This window comes from Squalius cephalus (genome assembly GCF_949319135.1).
Source record: "Squalius cephalus genome assembly, chromosome: 3".
Taxonomy (NCBI): domain Eukaryota; kingdom Metazoa; phylum Chordata; class Actinopteri; order Cypriniformes; family Leuciscidae; genus Squalius; species Squalius cephalus.
Window position 1 is genome coordinate 57,420,336 of NC_137124.1, and position 22,601 is coordinate 57,442,936.

The following is a 22,601-nucleotide window of genomic DNA, read 5'->3' on the forward strand; positions in this document are numbered from 1 at the left end:
TTGACATTGATTGGTTTGTAAGTGGACGTGCGTCTGATGTCAGCGTGTTGTCAGTTCGCCAGGTAACTTTGACAAGAATGAATGAACAGACGCATATCGTTGCCACTGTACTGTTATTATTACGGCATTACTCCCAGCAGCACCAGCTATACTCGAGGCTAGCTCACATTCACCAAATGAACGTCCTCGTTGCGTGAACATTTTATGGTCGCCGGCAGGACAGGAGGAGAAGAGCGAGCAATCCTGCGGGAACCACCGGAACTTCCTGTAAATGTTCTGAAAGTCCGAACCATACAGAACATGCGTTCACACTAGAAACGAACCAAACCTTTGCTCTGTTTGATCCGGACCGAGACTACCTCTTTTCGTCTGACCAAATTTCGTCTGTTTGGTGCGGACCGTGGTCCGGGGGAGGTTTCACACCTGTAATTTTGATTCGGATCAAACTGAAAAGTCTGAAAATCCGGACCAAACAATATAGGTGTGAAAGGGCCCTAAGTCTGGACCAAAAAATAAAAATTATACATTTAGTCCTGGTTCGCTTAGCGTTCACACTGTCAAACCTAAAGATACAAAACCAAAAAATAAAAGGCTTTTATGGCGCATATTGTGTGACGGAACCTACCGAACATCCAAAACAATGCTGTGTGCTGGGAGAAATGCGTATGTCTGTACATTTGGTGGTATTGTGACCAGCTGAGAACCCATAAAGAGCTTATGAAATGTGTAAAGCAGTCAAAACAGCTGGAATTACTAAGATCTGCTGCGAGGAGACGCAGTTCTGATGCCTGAACCGAACTGTGATGGGCAACATCACGACTATGAGGAGAAAAACAGCACTCTGTGCTTTTTAGGGTCGCATCTTGTGACATCACATCCTGTTTTTGGTTCGTTCATATTTCATTCGAACCGCGCTAACAGAGCAATCGCTCTCATAAAAAAAGTTCACTCACAACTTAAAAAAGCTAATTAAAGTGACTGTAATGTTGCTGATTTAATTGCCACCAAAAATATTGCTATATATTGGTATGCATTACATATATGGTATATTTTCAATATATCACCCAGCTTTAGTTGGAAAGAGAGTCTCCAGGTGTGTGTGTGTGTACCTACTTAATATTTTGGGGACAAATTTGTACCCAGAAGTGACCAAAACCTGACAAAATCTCCAAAAGCCTTTAGGGACGTCCTCATTTGTAAATCTGGTATAAAAATAAAGAAATTAAAGTGTTTTTTATTTTTTTTTTAAATGTAAAAATGCAGAAAGTGTTGTGTGATGGGTTAGGGTTAGTGTAAGGGAATAAAATATACAGTTTGTACAGTATAAAAACCATTACATCTATGGAATGTCCCCATTTAGATAGCGAAGTAAACAAGTGTGTGTGTGTGTGTTTCACAGAAGCATGTTTCAAGTAATTCACCTCTAATTGAATGTTCATACGTTTCATTTAATCGACAGCAGTGAGTTCATCAAAATCACGTCCTGTTATTCTCACGAGAACCATTACCCATGATCCTCTCATCATAACCTCTCTCTCATTCCCCATGATGCCCTTGTGTGTCGGATCAGTCTGGTTGTACAGGCTTTGTGATGTGTTTCAGGTGTGAACAGGAGGAATCCTCGCACTCCTCTCTCTGATCTGCAGGGAAGCAACACACTAAATCAACGGTAAGACCTCTGTCCTGTCATGTGTCTCGTGGCCCATTAAACATGTTTCGACTGGATAAATGTGATCGCAAATCAATAGAGGTTGTAAAAAGTTCGAGTTAAAGTGTTTTATTTTGTTCCATTGACAGCTGGATAGTGTTTCCAGGTTTGAGAGTCACGGTTCACTTCTGGTTATATCACACTTGATACTTTTTTCACCCAGTATAAATGGGTCTGAATACATGTAAATATATTGTAAGAATGGACTCTTTCACGGGGTGATGTTAATATCTGGAGGTCCTTGTCTTTACAAACCCTTTCGTTGGATATTTGTAATATTGTCTATTCTGGATGATTGAAGAAACCGTTCTTATAGTGAAAGGATAGTAAAGTGTGGAAATGCTAGTAGAAAGCTCAGTTTGCTCACTATATATATTTTTAATATTGTTTGCAATTACAAACATTTTTGGGTAAAAATGGGTCATTCTGAAGAGCTCAGTGAATTCATGCTTGGTTCTGTGATAGGATATCACCTTACAATGAGCCAGTTCGTGAAATTTCATCCCTGCTAGATGGTATTTTTGGAATATATATTTAAGAAAAATGTGTTTTAGTTGTTTTGTTTTGCTTTTTATCGGTTTAAAAAAGACTTTTATCTAAGTCTTTAAAGTTTTATCAATTTGTATTTAATTTTTAGTTGTTTAGTTTAGCTTTCTAAATTCTATAAAGTTTAATAAATTTTATGTTTCAACACACTCCTCGATCATTAATGCACTGATGGAGTTTATGTTCTCAATGCTTTTATTCTTATGAAGTTTTCATTTTAGTTAACGTTTGGGTTAGGGTTTGTTTTTGTCATTTTTATGACTTTAGGAAAAATAAGTCTATATAATTTTGTATTAATATAAGTGTTATTTATATCTAAAATATAAAATATTTATACATAATATAAATGATATCTAAATATATATACAGTATATACATGCAAATATTTAATATATATATATATATATGTATGTATGTATGTATGTATGTATGTATGTATATGTATATGTATGCATGTGTGTATTTATAAATATATATACAAAATAATTACACACATTACACACACACATATATTATGTGAACACAAACTTTTATTTTGGATGCGATTAATCGTTTCACAGCCCTACTCTGATAACATTTTGCATGTGTTTTGATGATATTTCCCTGGAGAACCGGCATATCATTTGTTTCAGGTTTCTGAAATCCCCACTGTATTATCCCACGTTTTTCTTTTTTTCTGAGCGGTAAATAAAGTGTGTCTGAAGAGCTCCTGGTCAGTACTCTCATGGCTTGTTAAGTTCTCGGTGTGTGTGTGTGTATAGAGAGTCAGAGCAGTGACTCCACAGATACCCAGAGTCACGGTCTTCATTAATGACCGCATGGCTCTGAGATTAGTCCTGATATCCAGAACAAGTGGCGAGAGCCGAGCTCACAACAGCTCTTTTGTTGCGCTGTAAAGTCCCCCTAATCTGTTTCGCAACCCCACACACTTTTTGGGTTACGAAGAGACCACAAAACCCCAGGAAACAGCAGCTGCTTCCCGTGTGATGTCAGAGAGGAGATATTTGCTCATTTGGAGGACAGATCCGGGGCTGATGGGTAATTGCTCTCCACAGTTCATGACCACATGCTTCAGTGATCTCCTGTCCAAGGAATATTGCAGATAAGCCACATTAACATCTAAATCATAATAAATCAACATGGAAGAGTCGCTGTAAACACTTTACTTGTCTGCATTCAGTCAGAATTACTGAGTAGAACGGTGCCGTTTGTGTGCCTGTCATGCACTGTAAAGTAAATTGTTTTACGGTAAAAAAACGGCAGCTGTTGTTGTCAGAAATTTACCGTAAAAAATATGGTTGCAACATTTTAGGTTTTACAGACTTAACTTAAATTTACAGTAAAAAAAAAAAAAAAAAAACGTATTTCACTCTCTGATATAATGGTAATTTACCGAACTATTGAAGTACTAATATATGTTTGGTACCATTGTAATACAACAACTGACAACAACCAATCACAGTGGTGATGAGTCACATGGTGCATCAAAGCTCATCACAAGCAGCTTTACAACATGCTGAGAAAGTTTATACTAGTATATAGAAGCTGCACAGTGTCAAAACACATTTTCAGAAATTACTTGCTCTTATTTCACTTCCAAAAACTGTCAATTTAACGGTATTTTACTGTAAAATTACATTACATGTATGGTTACCGTAGATCTATCACAGTTATTCATCGTATATAGTAAGAAAACTTTCTGATATCCAATTAACAGTTTTTCACCGTAGCATTTTTACAGTCTTTTACCGTTAAAATCACAATCATGTTTTACAGTGTGTGTGTGCAGCGCATAAGTTAAAGGGATGTTGAGAGATGATGTTGAGAGACTGTGAAAGGCTCCATCAGCTGCTTGCTCTGGGAACTGTGAATTACCGAGTCTTATAGCAAGAAAGCATCTAAACAAAAAGCAGAAAGTTGCATGATACTGAAACCATAATGTCTTTGAAACCCGTTAAGCGTCAGAGTTTCCGATTACATCAAGTAAAGTAAAGTCACCTTTATTTATACAGCGCTTTTTACAATACAGATCGTTTCACAGCAGCTTTACAGTGATAACAGGAAAATAATGCGACAAAGTTTGTTTCCAGAAGAAAAGAGTGTCATAATCCAGCTTAAGTTATGTGGTGGTTCATTTTTGTTGTAAAAAAAGTTATTAATTTATATATATTAATATATAATATATATAATCAAGGAACTAAAACTCCATTATGTGACAGAATGGAGAAGAAAAAACCTCGGGAGAAACCAGGCTCAGGCTTTGATCATTGAGTTTCATTAATATGGTTTTGCATTCATTGCAGTTTGAGGAGTTGTCTCTGAGTTAGAGATGTTGTTGTGTGTATGTGTAACATGCATTTTACAAAAGCACAATGTTTTGTTTTGATTGTAAGTGTAACGCATACAAAAGTAGACCTTTTACGATTTCTTTTTTCATATTTCTTTTGTCCGTATGACCATAAATGACGGAGTCTGTTTTGCTACTATGTGAAGAAAATCCAGCAAAATGCACCGGCAAGGGTTAACGTGGTTTTGCCTTCATTGCAGTTTGAGGATTAGATGTTGTTGTGTGTGTGTGTGTGTAACATGCATGTTTTTGTTTTTTGTGCTGTCCCTGTCAGAGATGTGTGGAACGGGAGACAGAACCGTCTGTCATCCATCGGATCCTTCAGTGAGGAGGACGGGATCTTCATCAACTCCACGAGCAGTAAACTCCTGGAGCGAGCCCACGGCATCCTCATGTGAGACTCACTCTGCAGATCTTTACTAGGGGACAACAACATAAGGCTTCGTTTCGGTCCTCTCATGTCTCTATTTTATAGCAAGATATCCACGTGTAATAGGGCTGCACAATTTATCGAAATATCGCAAATGTATATATCGTGATATGCATATCGCAATTGCAATAACTGTGGTCATGAACCAAAGACGGAGAGAAAATCACTCACTGCTCTCGGCTGAATAACTGTTGTAGCTTTAATAAGAATCAGTATTTAATTCATACAGTGAAAACTAAGCAGTGCTTTATTTTTACATTTGATTATTCAGTTTGTTGTTAAATAACCCTAATGTAGGATAACCTGAACCCCACTGATGTTAAAACAACACTTCTTACGCGACAGTAAAACACTGATGTTCACTGTCAGAAGCTGTAGGGATGTGAAACGCATATGTAGGTTATATAATTTTAAATATATTGGAAATATAATTTGTTTATTTTACACACTTTAAGCATTATGGTATCGCATATCGAATATCGCATTATTCTTCAGTATCGTGCAGCCCTAATCTTTACACTCACTGGCATCTCATACACACGAGGAATATCAGAACCACTGTTATTAATACTTCTTTTTTCTTTTTCAGGAGAAATAAAAACTATAAGATGAAGCCCAGTCTTCCTAAGGTGTGAATCCCATAACATGCTTTTTTAATTTGATTTAAAAGCACTTCATGACAATTCTGTTATGATCTACTCATGTTGTCCAAACCTAGTGTTTTTGTTGTTTTGTTGTTGTGCTGTTTTGTGTTGTTGTGTTGTCTTGTTGTTTTGTTGTGATGTCTTTTGTTTTGTCTTGTGTTTTGTTTTTTGTTAATGTTTTTTGTTGTTGTTGTCTTGTTGTTTTGTGTTGTGTTATTGTTTTGTTGTGTTGTCTTTTGTTTTGTTTTGTCTTGTTTTGTTTTTTGTTAATGTTTTGTGCTGTGTTGTGGTGATGTCTTTTTGTTGTGTTGTGTTGTTGTTTTGTGTTGTCTTATTGTGTTTTGTTGTGTTGTCTTGTTTTGTCTTGTGTTTTGTTTTTTGGTGTGTTGTGTGTTATGTTGTTGTCTTGTGTTGTGTTGTTGTCTTGTTGTGTTTTGTTTTGTCTTGTGTTGTTTTGAGTTGTTGTGTTGCCTTGTGTTTTCTTGTTTTGTCTTGTGTTGTTGTTTTGTTGTGTTGTCTTTTGTTTTGTCTTGTGTTTTGTTTTGTTAATGTTTTGTGTTGTGTTGTGGTGATGTCTTTTTGTTGTCTTGTGTTGTTGTGTCGTTGTTTTGTGTTGTCTTATTGTGTTGTTTTGTTGTGTTGTCTTGTTTTGTCTTGTGTTTTGTTTTGTTAATGTTTTGTGTTGTGTTGTGGTGATGTCTTGTTGTTGTCTTGTGTTGTTGTTTTGTGTTGTCTTATTGTGTTGTTGTTTTGTTGTGTTGTCTTGTTTTGTCTTGTGTTTTGTTTTTTGTTGTGTTGTGTGTTATGTTGTTGTGTTGTGTGTTATGTTGTTGTGTTGTGTTTTGTTGTGATGTTGTTTTGAGTTGTTGTGTTGCCTTGTGTTTTCTTGTTTTGTCTTGTTGTTGTTGTTTTGTTGTGTTGTCTTTTGTTTTGTCTTGTGTTTTGTTTTGTTAATGTTTTGTGTTGTTGTGTTGTTTTGATTCAGTTTGATTGTTTTTGTAAAACACAAAGAGAGATATTTAGCAAAGTGTCCACAAAACTTTACGCCGTCGTGTTGAATGTCCAGTGCTAATGGGATTTTGCACTAGTGCGGAAGGCAAATTTGTTATAATTTTTAAAATGTTGTGTTTTCCCCGTTCACACGGCCTCAGAAGACTTGGAATATTGCACCATATAATGAATTGTTTGTCCTTTTTAAAGCTTGATAGCTGCGCTCACTGTGTAAAATGGTCATGTCTGAATTTTTTTCATTTTTTTCCATATTTTCGATCGCCATTTCCAGAATTGACTTTTTGCTTGTTTTAATCTTCACACAATCTCCTTTTGTGTTCAATGAATGTTCATTTGGGTTTGGAGCAACATGAGGTTCTGTAAATGACACTGTCCCTTTAACTGATCTGAATATGCTTGTGACCGAGTGTGTGTGTGTGTGTGTGTCTACAGCACTTTCTGGATGTCAAGTCTCTGAAGTACCTGAGTAACCTGACGTTACACGACCGCATCACAAAGTCCCTGCTGCACCTCCACAAGAAGAAGAAACCCCCGAGCATCAGCGCCCAGTTCCAGGTCAGATCTCACGTCAGATCTCACGCCTTCTCTCTTAATGTTTTCTGAATCATGTCTGTGTTGTGTAACTATGCTGTAATCTCCACCCTGTACAGCCCAGTAAAAACCCAAATTAATGACATCATGTCTATCTTTGATGCAATAACACTTTTATATGCTCTGTCTTTCCAAAGTCTTTTGTTTTGGTTTCACTAGAAAAAAAAACAACTGCTTGTTAAAGTCTGTGATTCATAACTTTTAAAACTTTATTTCTGAACCACCATACACGTGAACAGAGTTTCCACTGCATCTCAAATCAACATACATTTTGTGGTGACCTTTTTTAAAGATGTCCGAAATAAAATGGCTAAATTCTATATTTAGAAGATATAATGAAATAATATTTTCACACATTTGGCATAAAAGTTGGGATGGAAAGTGATATTTGTCTTTGTTTATGTAATCATAATTTTAAACATATATATTTTCATATATATAGTAGACAACATTTGAAGTGGATCAAAAAAGTAATTTTTTCAGTATTTCCAAAATAGTTTTAATAAAACATTTATGTTACAAAAAAATTGCATATGCTGAACTAATACATGTTAATTTAAAAACAGAAATGTTGAAATCTTTTTCTTTAAAAAAAATCAAACCCCTTGTGACAGAATGACGTTTCCCTCCCGTGTCTCAGACCGGGACAGAGAGCTGTAACGCTCACTCGCTCTGCAGTTCTGGGCCGTCTGATGTGTGGATGACCTCACTTCCTGTTCTGTGCAGATCTCACTTTGGGAAGGGAGAGTGAATTCCTGACCACCAAAACAGCTGCTTTCCTCCTGTCCTCTGTATAGACAGATACAAGCATGGAAACATCGACAGGCACACGTCTTTTTTAAAGGATAATTCCGGTATTTAGCTCTTTGAGTCTCTTTTCTGGTTTGTTTTGGATGAACTAGAGTGGTGGACACAGAAATGTTGACGATGGGTTTTGACTTTTTGACTCGTTTAGAATCGCCTTTGACCGCTTCAGAGTGGCTGGCTAACGGGCACGCACATGTCCTTAAAACAACCCTTAACGTCCGTTTTCAAAACTGTGCAACTCACCGAGTGGTTAGTGGTGTTCGTTGATGATTAAAAACAAATATATCGGCGCAATGTAGGATTTCAATCCGTGTTATTTGCTATAGTGGAACTATTTTTTCAGATACCTCACAACCGCGTATAAACTTCCGCTCGATATTTGAGTCTGAAGCGCAGTAATATCAACCAGCAATGAGTCCTCCAACAGAAATCAATGGGATTTTACAAAATGCCAAATAAAACATGACAAACTGTATTTCGCTACGCTACTTGTTTTTAATCATCAACGAACACCACTAACCACTCGGTGAGTTGCACAGTTTTGAAAACGAACGTTACTGGTTGTTTTAAAGGAGAACTCCGGTCAATTTTAACATTGAGCTCATTTTTTTGTTCATTTGGAGTGCTGTCAGTACAGAGAACAACGACAAAAATCGGTGTTGCCTACACCGTGTTATCCTCTTTTTAAAATTTGCACCCTGTTGACTTCAATGGGGCAAGTTTTAAACCTGCTTTTAGCCTCTTAACATCCTTGATGTGTCATTACAAGTGCACAGGTCATGTGAGTGATTCCTTCAGAGTGAACACGGTGAATCTGACTGCAGTAGATGTGAAAGATATGAATAAAAATGATATTTATTTAGCCAGCGCACATACCTGTATTTACATCCTGTTTTCGGTCAAAGTCCATAGTAATCGATTGTCGAGTTCACGTGCATTGGTTTAGTACCTATGATCATGCGCGTGAACTCGACAATCAATTACTGTGGACTTCGGCCGAAAACAGGATGTAAATACAGGTATGAGCGCTGGCTGAATAAACATCATTTTTATTCATATCTTTCACATCTACTGCAGTCAGATTCACCCATGTTCACTCCGAAGGAATCACTCACATGACCTGTGCACTTGTAATGACACATCAAGGATGTTAAGAGGCTAAAAGCAGGTTTAAAACTTGCCCCATTGAAGTCAACAGGGTGCAAATTTTAAAAAGAGGATAACACGGTGTAGGCAACACCGATTTTTGTCGTTGTTCTCTGTATTGACAGCACTCCAAATTTACAAAAAAATGAGCTCAATGTTAAAATTGACCGGAGTTCTCCTTTAAGGACATGTTTGTGCATGCCCGTAGCCAAGTGGTCAAAGGCGATTCTAAACGAGTCAAAAAGTCAAAACCCATCGTCAACATTTTTGTGTCCACCACTCTAGTTCATCCAAAACAAACCAGAAAAGAGACTCAAAGTGCTAAATACCGGAATTATCCTTTAAATATAATCCTGCAACGCTATCGGACCCTCCACCTCCCCAGCTCCACCTGCCTAGATCTGCTACGGCATTTATGTATGTCTATTAATGCAGCAGCGGCAGCATATCTTACATGCTCACAACAGTGTGTCTGTATCTATTAGCCGTATCAAGTCCACACTTGCTCTGCAGCAGCAATAATCAACGACAGCAGCGGCGTAAATATAATCCACGAAGACCAAATACATTAACATTGCCATGTTCAATCCCACGCTTTTCCGAGAGTTAAATAGGGCTTCGTTGTCCTTTTTTTTTCAGAATATAAATTTGTATTTTTCAGATTTATATTTTTTGGGTTTGATCTATGACATGCTGTTGATTTCCATAAATTCTGCTTATTTATTTATTTGTGGTGTTTTGCTCCATTTAAGGCCTCTCTCAACAAGCTGATGGAGACGCTTGGTCAATCAGAGCCGTACTTTGTGAAGTGCATACGATCAAATGCAGAGAAGGTGTGTGCGTGTATATATCTTGTGTGTACATTACATGCATTTCTGTTTTTCACTGACGTGTCCTTGCTGCTTTCCAGCTGCCTCTGCGGTTTAATGATGTGCTGGTGCTGAGACAGCTTCGCTACACCGGCATGCTGGAAACCGTGCGCATCCGACAATCTGGATACAGTATCAAGTACACTTTTCAGGTGAGACTGACACACACACACTGATCTCTCCTAAAGAAACACTTCAATCTCAAGCCTGAGTCTACAAATATGATGGTGTGGGATAAAGAGTTGTAAATGCTTTTAAAAGAAGTCTCTTCTGCTCACCGAGGCGGCATTTATTTGATTAGAAATACAGTAAAAGAGTTATATAATTGTATTAATATACAATATGCAATACAATATACACTCACCTAAAGGATTATTAGGAACACCTGTTCAATTTCTCATTAATGCAATTATCTAATCAACCAATCACATGGCAGTTGCTTCAATGCATTTAGGAGTGTGGTCCTGGTCAAGACAATCTCCTGAACTCCAAACTGAATGTCAGAATGGGAAAGAAAGGTGATTTAAGCAATTTTGAGCGTGGTATGGTTGTTGGTGCCAGACGGGCCGGTCTGAGTATTTCACAATCTGTTCAATTACTGGGATTTTCACGCACAACCATTTCTAGGGTTTACAAAGAATGGTGTGAAAAGGGAAAAACATCCAGTATGCGGCAGTCCTGTAAGCGAAAATGCCTTGTTGATGCTAGAGGTCAGAGGAGAATGGGCCGACTGATTCAAGCTGATAGAAGAGCAACTTTGACTGAAATAACCACTCGTTACAACCGAGGTATGCAGCAAAGCATTTGTGAAGCCACAACACGCACAACCTTGAGGCGGATGGGCTACAACAGCAGAAGACCCCACCGGGTACCACTCATCTCCACTACAAATAGGAAAAAGAGGCTACAATTTGCACGAGCTCACCAAAATTGGACAGTTGAAGACTGGAAAAATGTTGCCTGGTCTGATGAGTCTCGATTTCTGTTGAGACATTCAGATGGTAGAGTCAGAATTTGGCGTAAACAGAATGAGAACATGGATCCATCATGCCTTGTTACCACTGTGCAGGCTGGTGGTGGTGGTGTAATGGTGTGGGGGATGTTTTCTTGGCACACTTTAGGCCCCTTAGTGCCAATTGGGCAACGTTTAAATGCCACGGCCTACCTGAGCATTGTTTCTGACCATGTCCATCCCTTTATGACCACCATGTACCCATCCTCTGATGGCTACTTCCAGCAGGATAATGCACCATGTCACAAAGCTCGAATCATTTCAAATTGGTTTCTTGAACATGACAATGAGTTCACTGTACTAAAATGGCCCCCACAGTCACCAGATCTCAACCCAATAGAGCATCTTTGGGATGTGGTGGAACGGGAGCTTCGTGCCCTGGATGTGCATCCCACAAATCTCCATCAACTGCAAGATGCTATCCTATCAATATGGGCCAACATTTCTAAAGAATTCTTTCAGCACCTTGTTGAATCAATGCCACGTAGAATTAAGGCAGTTCTGAAGGCGAAAGGGGGTTAAACAGTATTAGTATGGTGTTCCTCCTAATAATCCTTTAGGTGAGTGTATTAATATGTATAATTGTAAAATATACCAAATAAACTGTTTTCCTTTTTTAAATATATTTTCAAATGTAATTTAGTCTTTTTAGCAGCCATTATTTCACATATTTTCAGTGTCACATGCTCCTTCATAAATCATTCTAATATGCTTATTTGGTGCTCAGGTAACATTTCTGATTATCATCAATGTTGTAAATAGTTGTGTTGCTCAAGGTTTTGTGGACACATGCTACATTTAGATGATTCTTTGATGAATAAAGTCCAAAATAAATCAAATGTTTTGTGCAATTTAAGGCAAGACAAGTGTATTATAGCACATTTCATACACTATGGCAATTCAGAGTGCTTTACACAGAAAGGAATTAAAATAATCACAAAATAAAAGCAAGGAAAATTAAAACCATTATAAAAGGAATTAAGAGATATATGATACAGTTATAAAATTTATTAAAAGAGTAAAAAGATGATACATAGATAAACTTCTCATCTGTCAAAACACCGGTGTATCATATTTTTCACAACTCCCACTTTTACTGAGATTTTCCCATGGTGTGATTACACTGTCTTTACAATTCCCCATGGTGATTACAAAATTTAATGCCTCCTTGTTTAAAAAAAGTATTAATATCTTAAAGTCCCGGTGCAGTCAATAATTTTATCTATTAAAATTCTGATAATCTAAATTACATATTTCTTCCTGTGAAAATTTCTTCATGCTTTGAATTAGCTTGAATGTAACTCTACACCCTTGCCTCATTTAGTATACGTGGGCTCATGAATATGCAAATTAGCCCCGCCTCCACTCACTCACAGCAGCTCGGATTACCTGATCCTCTCGCTCAGCTTTACTGTAGTAAACGCTACACAGACAGTATTGGTTTAATTCAGCCATATGTGTTTGAACCAGAAACTGATTCAGAAGAAGAAGAGTGAATAATACAGGATCGTCTACAAGCCGATGTATCAGAATGGTTTTGTGTTTTATGTACATCAGGCATATAACGGTAATTAATATGATTAGCTTTTTGCTTGACCATGTTATCAAACAGCTAATAATGTGTCGCTAAACACAGACCATGTTCCCGTTCACCATCAGAGTCACACAGCTGCCCTTCTAATAATCAGCATCCTTAGAAACACTCTGAATGTCAAAGCATGTAGTTTATGATCATAACATCGTAAAAGACTGAGACTGTCTTTGGTTTTAAGGAGAAAATACTCAGCAATGGTGTTGACTTATGAATTTACACATGGTTTGTCTTAAAGCAGATTAAAAACACCAAAGAGTCATATAAACAATATGACTTGATTTTCACCACAGGAAAAAAAAAAAAAAAAAAAAAAAAATCGTACTTTCCTCCAAACGTAATTTCTGATTCCTTATCCTTCTTTTTTGGAGTTCCAAAGCTGGAATCATTATTTCCCGTTGTCATTTCCTGTCCTGGGTGTGGCCGTCTGGGGATGAATGTGTTGTTTTGGCCTTTTCTACCATCCTGAAACATGAAATCAGCCCAGACACACAGCATCATGCAGTTAATGCTAATGACTGACAATTCAAACAGTTATCTCTCTTTTCAATCATTCATAGTGTTGGTTAAGGCAAGCCTTACTATTACTATTGTTTATATCGGGAACAATGGCCTTCACATGAATGTGGGACTTGAGGGTCTGTGCATTACTTTGCCCTTAAGACAAGAAAAATTTAAAATGAAAAAAGTATGGAATTTTGAAATGGAAAATGTGTAGGAACCCTGCAGAACTGTACACACAAAATACATATATATAACATTATTTATACATAAATAATGTATAACCGGTAACACTTTACAATAAGGTTCATCAGTTAACATTAGGTAATGTATTAACTAACATGAACTAACTATGAGCAATACATGTGTTACAGTATTTATTAATCTTTGTTAATGTTAGTTAATAAAAATCCAGTCGTTCATGTTAGTTCACAATGCATTAACTAATGTTGACAAATTCAACCTTTGATTTTAATAATGTATTAGTAAATGTTGAAATTAATATTATCTAACGTAAATAAATGCTGTAGAAGTATTGTTCATTCTTAGTTCATGTTAACTAATGAACCGTATTGTAAAGCGTTACCGTATAACCTTTATTAAACATTTTGAAACATGAGTGCCTTGGCCTCCTCCAGTAATTCCTGTAAGATATGAAGCGGGTGTAGTTATCTGACTTCACAGAGCCTCTCTCTCTCTATAGTCTGCAATAAAAGTGGCCAGGAATAATTGCATACACACACAACGGCATCCCAGACTGTCCACCCCCGGGAGACTTCATCCCAGCACAGTGATGCTAGTGTTCTGCGCTTTTAGGCCGTAATGAGAAATGTCACTTCCTGGACACTTCACAAAGTCAATGTGTGTGTGTGTGTGTGCGCCATCAAAGAAATAGATTGGTTATGGTGGTGTAAAATCTGTTTTATGCCCTCCAGGATTTTGTTCGACACTTTCATGTGCTGTTACCCGAGGGAGCCGACCAGGCCCGTCAGGAGCCCATCAGACGGTACCTGAGCCAGGTGGACCTCTCTCCCGAAGGGTTTCAAGTGGGCCGAAGCATGGTACGATCATAGGACTTAATTAAATTCCTACAGTGTAACTTTTTCTGATGCCTTTTGGATGACACATACTGTCCATTCATGGCTAGCCTGGTTGTAAATGTCCAGTATTGCATGTGTGTGACGTGTGTATGTGTGTATGGCAGGTGTTTCTCCGTGAAGTCGAGCGTCAGCGACTGCAGGATCTGCTCCATCAGGAGGTGCTGCGTCGAATCGTCACTCTTCAGCGGCGGTTCAGAGCTCTTCTGGAGAGAAACAACTTCATCAGAATGAGACAGGCGGCTTGCCAGATACAGGTACGTCTCAGCTTACCAACTCACGCTTCTTTTGTGACAGTGATGTTTGAAACAGAAAGCCTGGAAATATCAGTACTGCTAGTTTAGTTGCATAAATAAAAGATTAAAAAACAATAATAATTTAAATTGGTAATGTATTTTTTTTTGTTTAATGATGATAAAATCATTATCCTGATAATCATTAGCCTGGAAATATCAGGACTGCTATTGCTATTTTAGTTGCATAAATAAAAGATTAAAAAATAATAATAATTTAAATTGGTAATGTATTTTTTTTGTTTAATGATGATAAAATCATTATCCTGATAATCATTAGCCTGGAAATATCAGGACTGCTATTGCTATTTTAGTTGCATGAATAAAAGTCATGTTTTTTGTTTGTTTTTAAATTGGAAATGTATTTTTTTTTTGTAGTTTTAATTGAGTTTTATTCTGTTTAATGATAAAATGATTATTCTGTTATCATGAGTGACTGGAAACTCACTGGAAAGTCCATTCATTGGGCAGAAGGTGTCTGTGGTGTCTGAGTTAGATTATTGACATGTAAACAGCGGAAGTACTTGCAGAAATAAAGGATTTAGTATTAAATATATATTATTTTAACTCTGAATATGACGTGTTTGTTCCATCATTCAAGGTATTTTATTTTAAAAATAGCTGCGTTTACCCTAATAATCCGATTGTAATTGGATTATAAGCACGTACCATGTCATGTAACCACGTCAGTCGGAATGATTTGGCCAAATCCGATTAAAATTTTGTTCGGATTGTAAGCGGTGGTTTATATCTTTTCTGAATCCGATCGAGAGGACGTGTAAACACTTGATCGGATTGAAACCCGAATCTGGAAAGTTCTGCACATGTGCAATGATATAGAAATGGCGAAATGACATATGACGCGTGGAACGAGTTTCTGTTGAAAGAATGAGTGTCATAAATGTCTGTCGTGTTATTCTCAAATTCTCCTTCCACTCATTGTCTGTGAAGTGGAGCAGAACAACGTCCCACCAGCCCTTGTTTCTCTCTCTCATTCACAGACACCTTGTGTTAGATGCAGGAAGGGGCGTTTTTACTGCTTGATAAATATAAGCAGCACAACACAACGGTTCATGTGCTCGTCGTCTCCTAGTTAAGATCCGAAACAGATCAATATTAAGTCTGCTCTTCAAAACAAACTAAAAAAAGAAGCAATTTAGGACAGTAGTATCTGCAAACAGCGGGAAACTGTATATTTGTGCAGTGTGCATGTGTAAAAAAAGAAAAAAAGAGAGAGGACTGGGCAATGATTAATCGCGATTAATCGCATCTAAAATAAAAGTTTGTTTACACATAATATATGTGTGTGTACTGTGTATAATTATTTTGTTTGTATAAATACATACGCATGTATATAGTTTTTAAATATTTGCATGTATATACATTTATATATCAATTATATTATATATAAATACAAATATTTTATGTATAAATAACACATTTTCTTAAATATATACATGCATGTGTGTGTATTTATATATACTAAATAATTATACATAGTACACACACATATATTATGTAAACACAAACTTTTATTTTGAATGCGATTAATCGTGATTAATCGTTGCCTAGCACAAAAAAAAATCGAATCAGATTTAAAGCTTTTGACATACAGTATGAACGCGCACATCAACCCGATAACTTAATTTAGCATTCATGTAAACGCTACGTTCAGATTCATCGATCAGAATGAATACATTCTGATTGAAATAAAAACATGTATGTCATAAATAAAAACATAAACATGTACAATGTAAACTTAGCTAATGTGGATAGACTTGCTCTTCAGTATTGGAAGTCTATAACATAAATGGATCTTAAAACATTCTTCCCTAAACTAAATAAAAAACACTATTCTTAAATAAAGAAAATAAAAAGATGAACACTTTTAGTTCATAAATGACCTAAAAAGCATGCAACTCCTGTATTACCTCTAATCCGCAAACAATACATGCAATTTTATCATCACCTTACTGGAGTTCAGTATTGGAAGTCTATGACATAAATGTATCCTTTTTTATTATTTTTTATATTATAAATATTTACATTGGCATTTGGCAATTGATTTTCTAAAAAGTGCATGTGAAAAAAGCCTTTTTTTCTCTCTTTGTCCTAAATGCATGTGACCCAGTATCTCTCTTTGCTGTTGTCTGGTGTAGAGCTGGTGGAGGAGCGTTCAGTCGTCTCAGATTGACAGCAGGCTCGAGTACGAGACGCGTGTCCGGCACGAGGCAGCGGTGTGTGTTCAGTCGGCCTGGAGAGGCTTCAGAGAGAGGCGTAGACTCTTGCTGTGGAGAGAAGCAGTCGTGCTGATCCAGAGAAACTGGAGGCTGTGTCGACGGGAACGAGCGGCTCTCCGGATCCAGACTGAATGGAGAAGATACAGGACCAGAGAGCTTTACCTCAGGCAGCGGGACGTCACCATCCGCATGCAAGCAATGGGTCGAGGATATCTGGCGAGGCAGAGGTACGCTTTCTGTAGAGGGCTTCACTGTTCAGACAAATTGCTTAGTAATTTAGGAGTAGTTCACTTTAAAATGAAAATTACCCCATGATTTACTCACCCTCAAGCCATCCTAGGTGTATATAACATTCTTCTTTCAGACTAATACAATCGGAGTTATATTAATAGATATCCTGACGCTTCCGAGCTTTATAATGGCAGTGGATTGCAACCATCAGATTGAAGATCATAAAAGTGCATCTATCCATCATAAAAGTGCATCTATCCATCATAAAAGTGCATCTATCCATCATAAAAGTGCATCTATCCATCATAAAAATGCATCTATCCATCATAAAAGTGCTTCTATCCATCATAAAAGCGCATCTATCCATCATAAAAGCGCATCTATCCATCATAAAAGCGCTTCTATCCATCATAAAAGCGCATCTATCCATCATAAAAGCGCATCTATCCATCATAAAAGCGCTTCTATCCATCATAAAAGCGCATCTATCCATCATAAAAGCGCATCTATCCATCATAAAAGCGCTTCTATCCATGATAAAAGTGCATCTATCCATCATAAAAGCGCATCTATACATCATAAAAGTGCATCTATACATCATAAAAGCGCATCTATACATCATAAAAGTGCATCTATCCGCCATAAAAGTGCATCTATCCATCATTAAAGTGCATCTATCCACCATAAAAGTACATCTATCCATCATAAGTGCATCTATCCGCCATAAAAGTGCATCTATCCATCATAAAAGTGCATCTATCCATTATAAAAATGCATCTCCATGATAAAAGTGCAAAACTTGAGTTTTCTTTTCACTGTAAATCCTGTGTAGAGATGGTCTTTTCCCAAAAATAACTGTTTTTATTGGGATTATCTTGAATTTTTTTAGATTCAGAGAACTTCAAGAGCAGAGATTAAAAACCACTCAGCTGCCGAATGGAAAAACCAATCTGTTAACAGAAGAGGACCAGCTTACAGACATGGGCTTGTGGGAAGACTCCTATGAGGAGCAGGACCGGAGCAAACCGGTCCTCAGTGGAGATGTTTTGGAAGAGATGGAGACAGAAGGTGCGGGAATAGTACAACTCAAAACCCATTTGTTTAAACAGTATTATCAGTCATGACATGTTTTTCTTAAACATTTTCCATAACTCTGTATTACAGTCATAATGTTTCCTTACGTACCATTAAGGCCCGTTCACACCAAGGACGATAACTATAAAGATAAGGATAAAGATATAGTTCTAAAAATCATTCTCCATATTAAAGAATAGCAGAGTTCACACCACACCTGTAATGATAAAGATATGAGGAGCGATATCGTTGGGATCACTTTCAGAACGTTTTTTTTTAACGTTAATTTAAAACGGCAGACGACATTGTGGAGAAGTTAATCGCCAAGGTCCAGAAAAATCCAACACTGTTTGACAGTTCAAGAAAATGGATATGGAAAACAATGTTCATACCCTCTGAATGAATGGTGATAAGTATTACCTCAGGTCTCGTTTCGACAACATTTATTGCTTCCTTTGAGTTTGCAGTGAAAAAGACTAGGTGTTGTTTTTATTCCACTATATTGACTACGTCAGCTAAATTCACTGTTAGATTATTAGCTCGAATACACTAGCTTCACTCAAAACACAGCATGCTGAGGTAAATGCAACAAGAACAGCAAAAACATGTTGAATGATGTTTTACACACTTTGAAACCGCAGCGCGAGAGCTTATCATTCGACCGTTATCATTCGTTGGTGTGGATGCAAATGTTGTTATCTTTATAGTTATCGTTCTTGGTGTGAACGGCCCTATAGTCTTTTACATCTGACCTTTGCTTCAACTGCCCACCTTCTATGCTATCTGTAAAGTGTTGTGTTTTTAGACGCTTTCCGACCAAGTAGTTACAGGAACTTAGTTCTAGGAACTGTCCACTTCTAAACCGTTCTAAGAACTACTCTCCCCCAAACTCAGTTTTGCTGTTTGCGTTCGCACTGGCCAAGTGGCCATATGAACTGGTAGGAGGGGTAAGGGAGTGACGCAAGCACGGTGACTTTTATTTTGACGACGCGACGGACCTTTATTTTGACGGCGCTGAGAACGCCAGAGCTAACAATGCTCGCATTCGCTGTGTTCATTAGTTAGCGATCTGTCTAACAGTACTGTTTAATATCTTATTAGATAGAACTGTTATAGAAAGTAGACAGTATACAGTGCTATGCATAAGTTTAGACACCCATGCTAAAGTTGACTAAAAAGAGGAATAAAAAATCATCTTTTGGAAATTTAACTTAATGCCTTAATTAAAAAAATTAGGAAAAATCCAACCTTTAAGGACACCAATTTTCTTTGTGAATGAATAATGTATGGTAAAGAAATAAATGTTCTTCCTTAAAATACAGGGTACATAAGTCTGGACACCCCTATGTTAAATTCCCATAGAGGCAGGCAGATTTTTATTTTTAAAGGCCAGTTACTTCATGGATCCAGGATACTATGCATCCTGATAAAGTTCCCTTGGCCTCTGAAATTAAAATAGCCCCACATCCTCACACACCCTTCACCATACCTAGAGATTGGCATGGTTTTATTTCAGTTAGCCTAATAGCTGGTTTGATTTGCATAGAGAGATGATCTTATGGAAAGTACCCCATGCCAATCTCTAGGTATGGTGAAGGCTATGTGATGATGTGGGGCTATTTTAATTCCAGAGGCCAAGGGAACTTTATCAGGATGCATAGTATCCTGGATCCATGTAGTAACTGGCCTTTAAAAATAAAAATCTGCCTGCCTCTATGGGAATTTAACATAGACTTATGCACCCTGTATTTTAAGGAAGAACATTTATTTATTTACGATACATTATTCATTCACAAAGAAAATTGGTGTCCTTAAAGGTTGGAATTTTCCTAATTTTTTTAATAAAGGCATTAAGTTTAATTTCCAAAAGATGATTTTTTTATTCCTCTTTTTAGTCAACTTTAGCATGGGTGTATTCACTTATGCATAGCACTGTATGAAAAAAAGGTTATTAGCCTATGCCGTGTGGTTGATGTCCAGTGTTGCTTGCTGGGCAGATAAACATAATCATGTTTGACTTGGTCCCCTCAAAGTTGCGTTGGATATTCTCTTCAGCATAAAGGTTTAGAGACCCATCTATCACTGTTTTCCATGTTTGTATAGTTAGTTTATGGAGTAAATATATAGGCTATAATCTGTGTGTTTACATTCTAGCTGTTTTAAAAATGGCGGGTGCTGGTGTTCCGCGTGCGTTCGGTCATCAGCGTACACTAACGTCACGGGTAGTTCCTATAGTGCTGGTTTAGACCCTACTCTGAAGTAGGACCTAAATTAGTTCCTCCAAATGGAGTTTCTAGAACTAAAGTCGTTCCTAGTTCCTGCGGTGCGAACACGCCGACATCCGGGTACTTTAGCCAATAGTTCTAGGAACTGTGAAAAGGTTCCTCCGGTCGGAAAGCGGCTTTTGTTTCTGGTTATTGTTCATGTTTGTATTCGACTGGAATGCGACATGCAACTGCAATCGCTAATTTCTTGGACTGGGCAAATGTCTATTCCCCATTTATTATGCATGAACAGATTGTTTATTCTTTACTGTTATTGTGAAGCGTCCTTGAGTTCGGGAAAGGCGCTATATCAATTCAAAATAATAATATTATTATTATTATTATTAATAGTTCAACCGAGTTCTGAAGTGGCGATCCGAGAAAGACCCCGAACTCTGGAGGATCCCAACCAGAGGACGAGAGCCAAACGGGAAAGCCGACGGATGCGAGAGCTGGAACAAGCCAAATTTAGCCTGGAGCTTCTTAAGGTTCGATCCACTGGAGAAATGGATCTGGTGAGCGAGATCGTTCACACTCCTCAGGGAACACCGGACAGCCAGAGCTCCAAGGGCAGCTTTGAGCTACTCAATATAGACGAGTATTTAAAAGACAAGGCACCCTGTGCCGAACCAGAGGATCTCGGTTCTCCTTCTTCTGTCCCAGACCAACATGATGTGTTCTCAAACATTCCCGAATCCACTTTCCCTTCTAATATCTTACCAGAACCATCTGGCCAACCTCAACTTCCTGGAAAACTAAACTCGCTCCCTACTTTCTACACTCCTTCATCAGAAAGCAGCTCTTTAATCGTGAAGTCCACCCCGGGGCATCTTAGCAAGCCTACGAAAGACAAGGAGTCGACTCGGAGACCGATGGTCGTGGTTATTAGCATGCAGAAGGAAAGCGTCGTGAATGAAGAGGATTTGAAGCTTCCCGAGGTTAAAGACAGTGCCGTCCAGACCAGTCCTGCACAGCCAAGCAGAGACAGTCTTTATGTGCTGGAAAAGCTTGAGAAGCTCAATGAGGAAAGGGAAGAGCGTCAGAAACAGCAGCAGCAACAGAGTGAAAGAGAGATGATGGAGCAGATCCGTCTGCAGAAACACATCCTCGAAGAACAGCGCAAGCATTTGGTCCAGTGTGACCGGGAGATGTTTGAGAAGCAGAGAGTCGAGGCTCTGCAAAAGATTGAACAGAGACTAGAGGAATCCGGAGGAAGGACGGATAGATTCGGACCTGCTCCCATTGCTCAACCCGAGCCTGATCTCAGCTCACAGACTCTGGTTTCAGAAAAAGAAGATGCTCCTTCACTTTTCAGAGACCGACCGAAGGACGGCCGGAGTGTAGCCGAAGGATGGGCGCCGAAGTTGACCCTGGAATCCAGAGGAGATGAAGCCAGAAAACGAATACAGAACATTAAACCGTCCAACATCAGCATGTCCGAGAGGCCTGGGAACATTTTCTTTTCTCCGAAGGCCAAGGTTTCCATCTCAAAGTAAGTCGAGTCGAGTCACCTTCATTTATATAGCGCTTTTAACAATATAGATGGTTTCAAAGCGGCTTTACAGTGATAATAGGAAATTAAAGTAACAGAGATTGTTTAGAATAAAGTTATTGTCCAGCTAAAGTTAGTTTTTGATTGATTCACTTCCGTTGCAAGGATCATTAGTTATTGACTTAGGCCGTGTGTCCACCAAAGCGTTTTTTCACGCGGCTGGCGCATTTTTCCAATTGCTTTCAATGGGAGCGTCGCGTTTTTGCAACGAGGCGCTGAGCGTTCGCCGTTTTTTACAGGTCGCCGAGAGTTTAAGAATGTTCAACTTTGGGTAAAACGCAGCGCTCATCACTGTCACTTTTTACCCAACCGTCCAATCACAGTGGAGGAGGGGCGGGACTAATACCACATCGACCAACCACCACATTCTGCTTGTACAACGTCAACAGACGACAACAACAAGCATAATAGAGCTGGTAAGTCCCGCCCCTTCCGCTAACCCCACTGGACCTCTAGGTTGAAAAATCGTCAATGCAAGTGAATGGGAGAAAATAATTATTTTCTGGTCCCGTTTGAATTTTGCCATGAATGTGAACATATGTTGTCTGTGAATTTTTAATATAATTTTTCGTGTAAAGAATGCTACAATTTAGCGGGTAGAAGTTTGATACGGTTAGACTTTGTGTGAGAGCACTTTGTGGACTACA

General features: G+C 38.0%; 1 protein-coding gene across 8 annotated transcripts in view; it reads left to right on the plus strand.

Annotated features, from left to right (window-relative positions):
* myo9aa (myosin IXAa) overlaps positions 1-22,601 on the plus strand; it is a 178,714-nt gene that overhangs the window by 123,763 nt on the left and 32,350 nt on the right. For all 8 annotated transcript variants that reach the window (XM_079864907.1, XM_079864909.1, XM_079864912.1 and 5 more), the window contains 11 exons: positions 1,603-1,669; positions 4,876-4,995; positions 5,621-5,660; positions 7,119-7,241; positions 9,983-10,063; positions 10,141-10,251; positions 14,139-14,264; positions 14,408-14,557; positions 16,753-17,060; positions 17,954-18,132; positions 20,754-21,894. In XM_079864907.1, the coding sequence (XP_079721033.1) occupies positions 1,603-1,669; positions 4,876-4,995; positions 5,621-5,660; positions 7,119-7,241; positions 9,983-10,063; positions 10,141-10,251; positions 14,139-14,264; positions 14,408-14,557; positions 16,753-17,060; positions 17,954-18,132; positions 20,754-21,894 (2,446 nt within the window). The remainder of the gene's footprint in view (positions 1-1,602; positions 1,670-4,875; positions 4,996-5,620; positions 5,661-7,118; positions 7,242-9,982; positions 10,064-10,140; positions 10,252-14,138; positions 14,265-14,407; positions 14,558-16,752; positions 17,061-17,953; positions 18,133-20,753; positions 21,895-22,601) is intronic.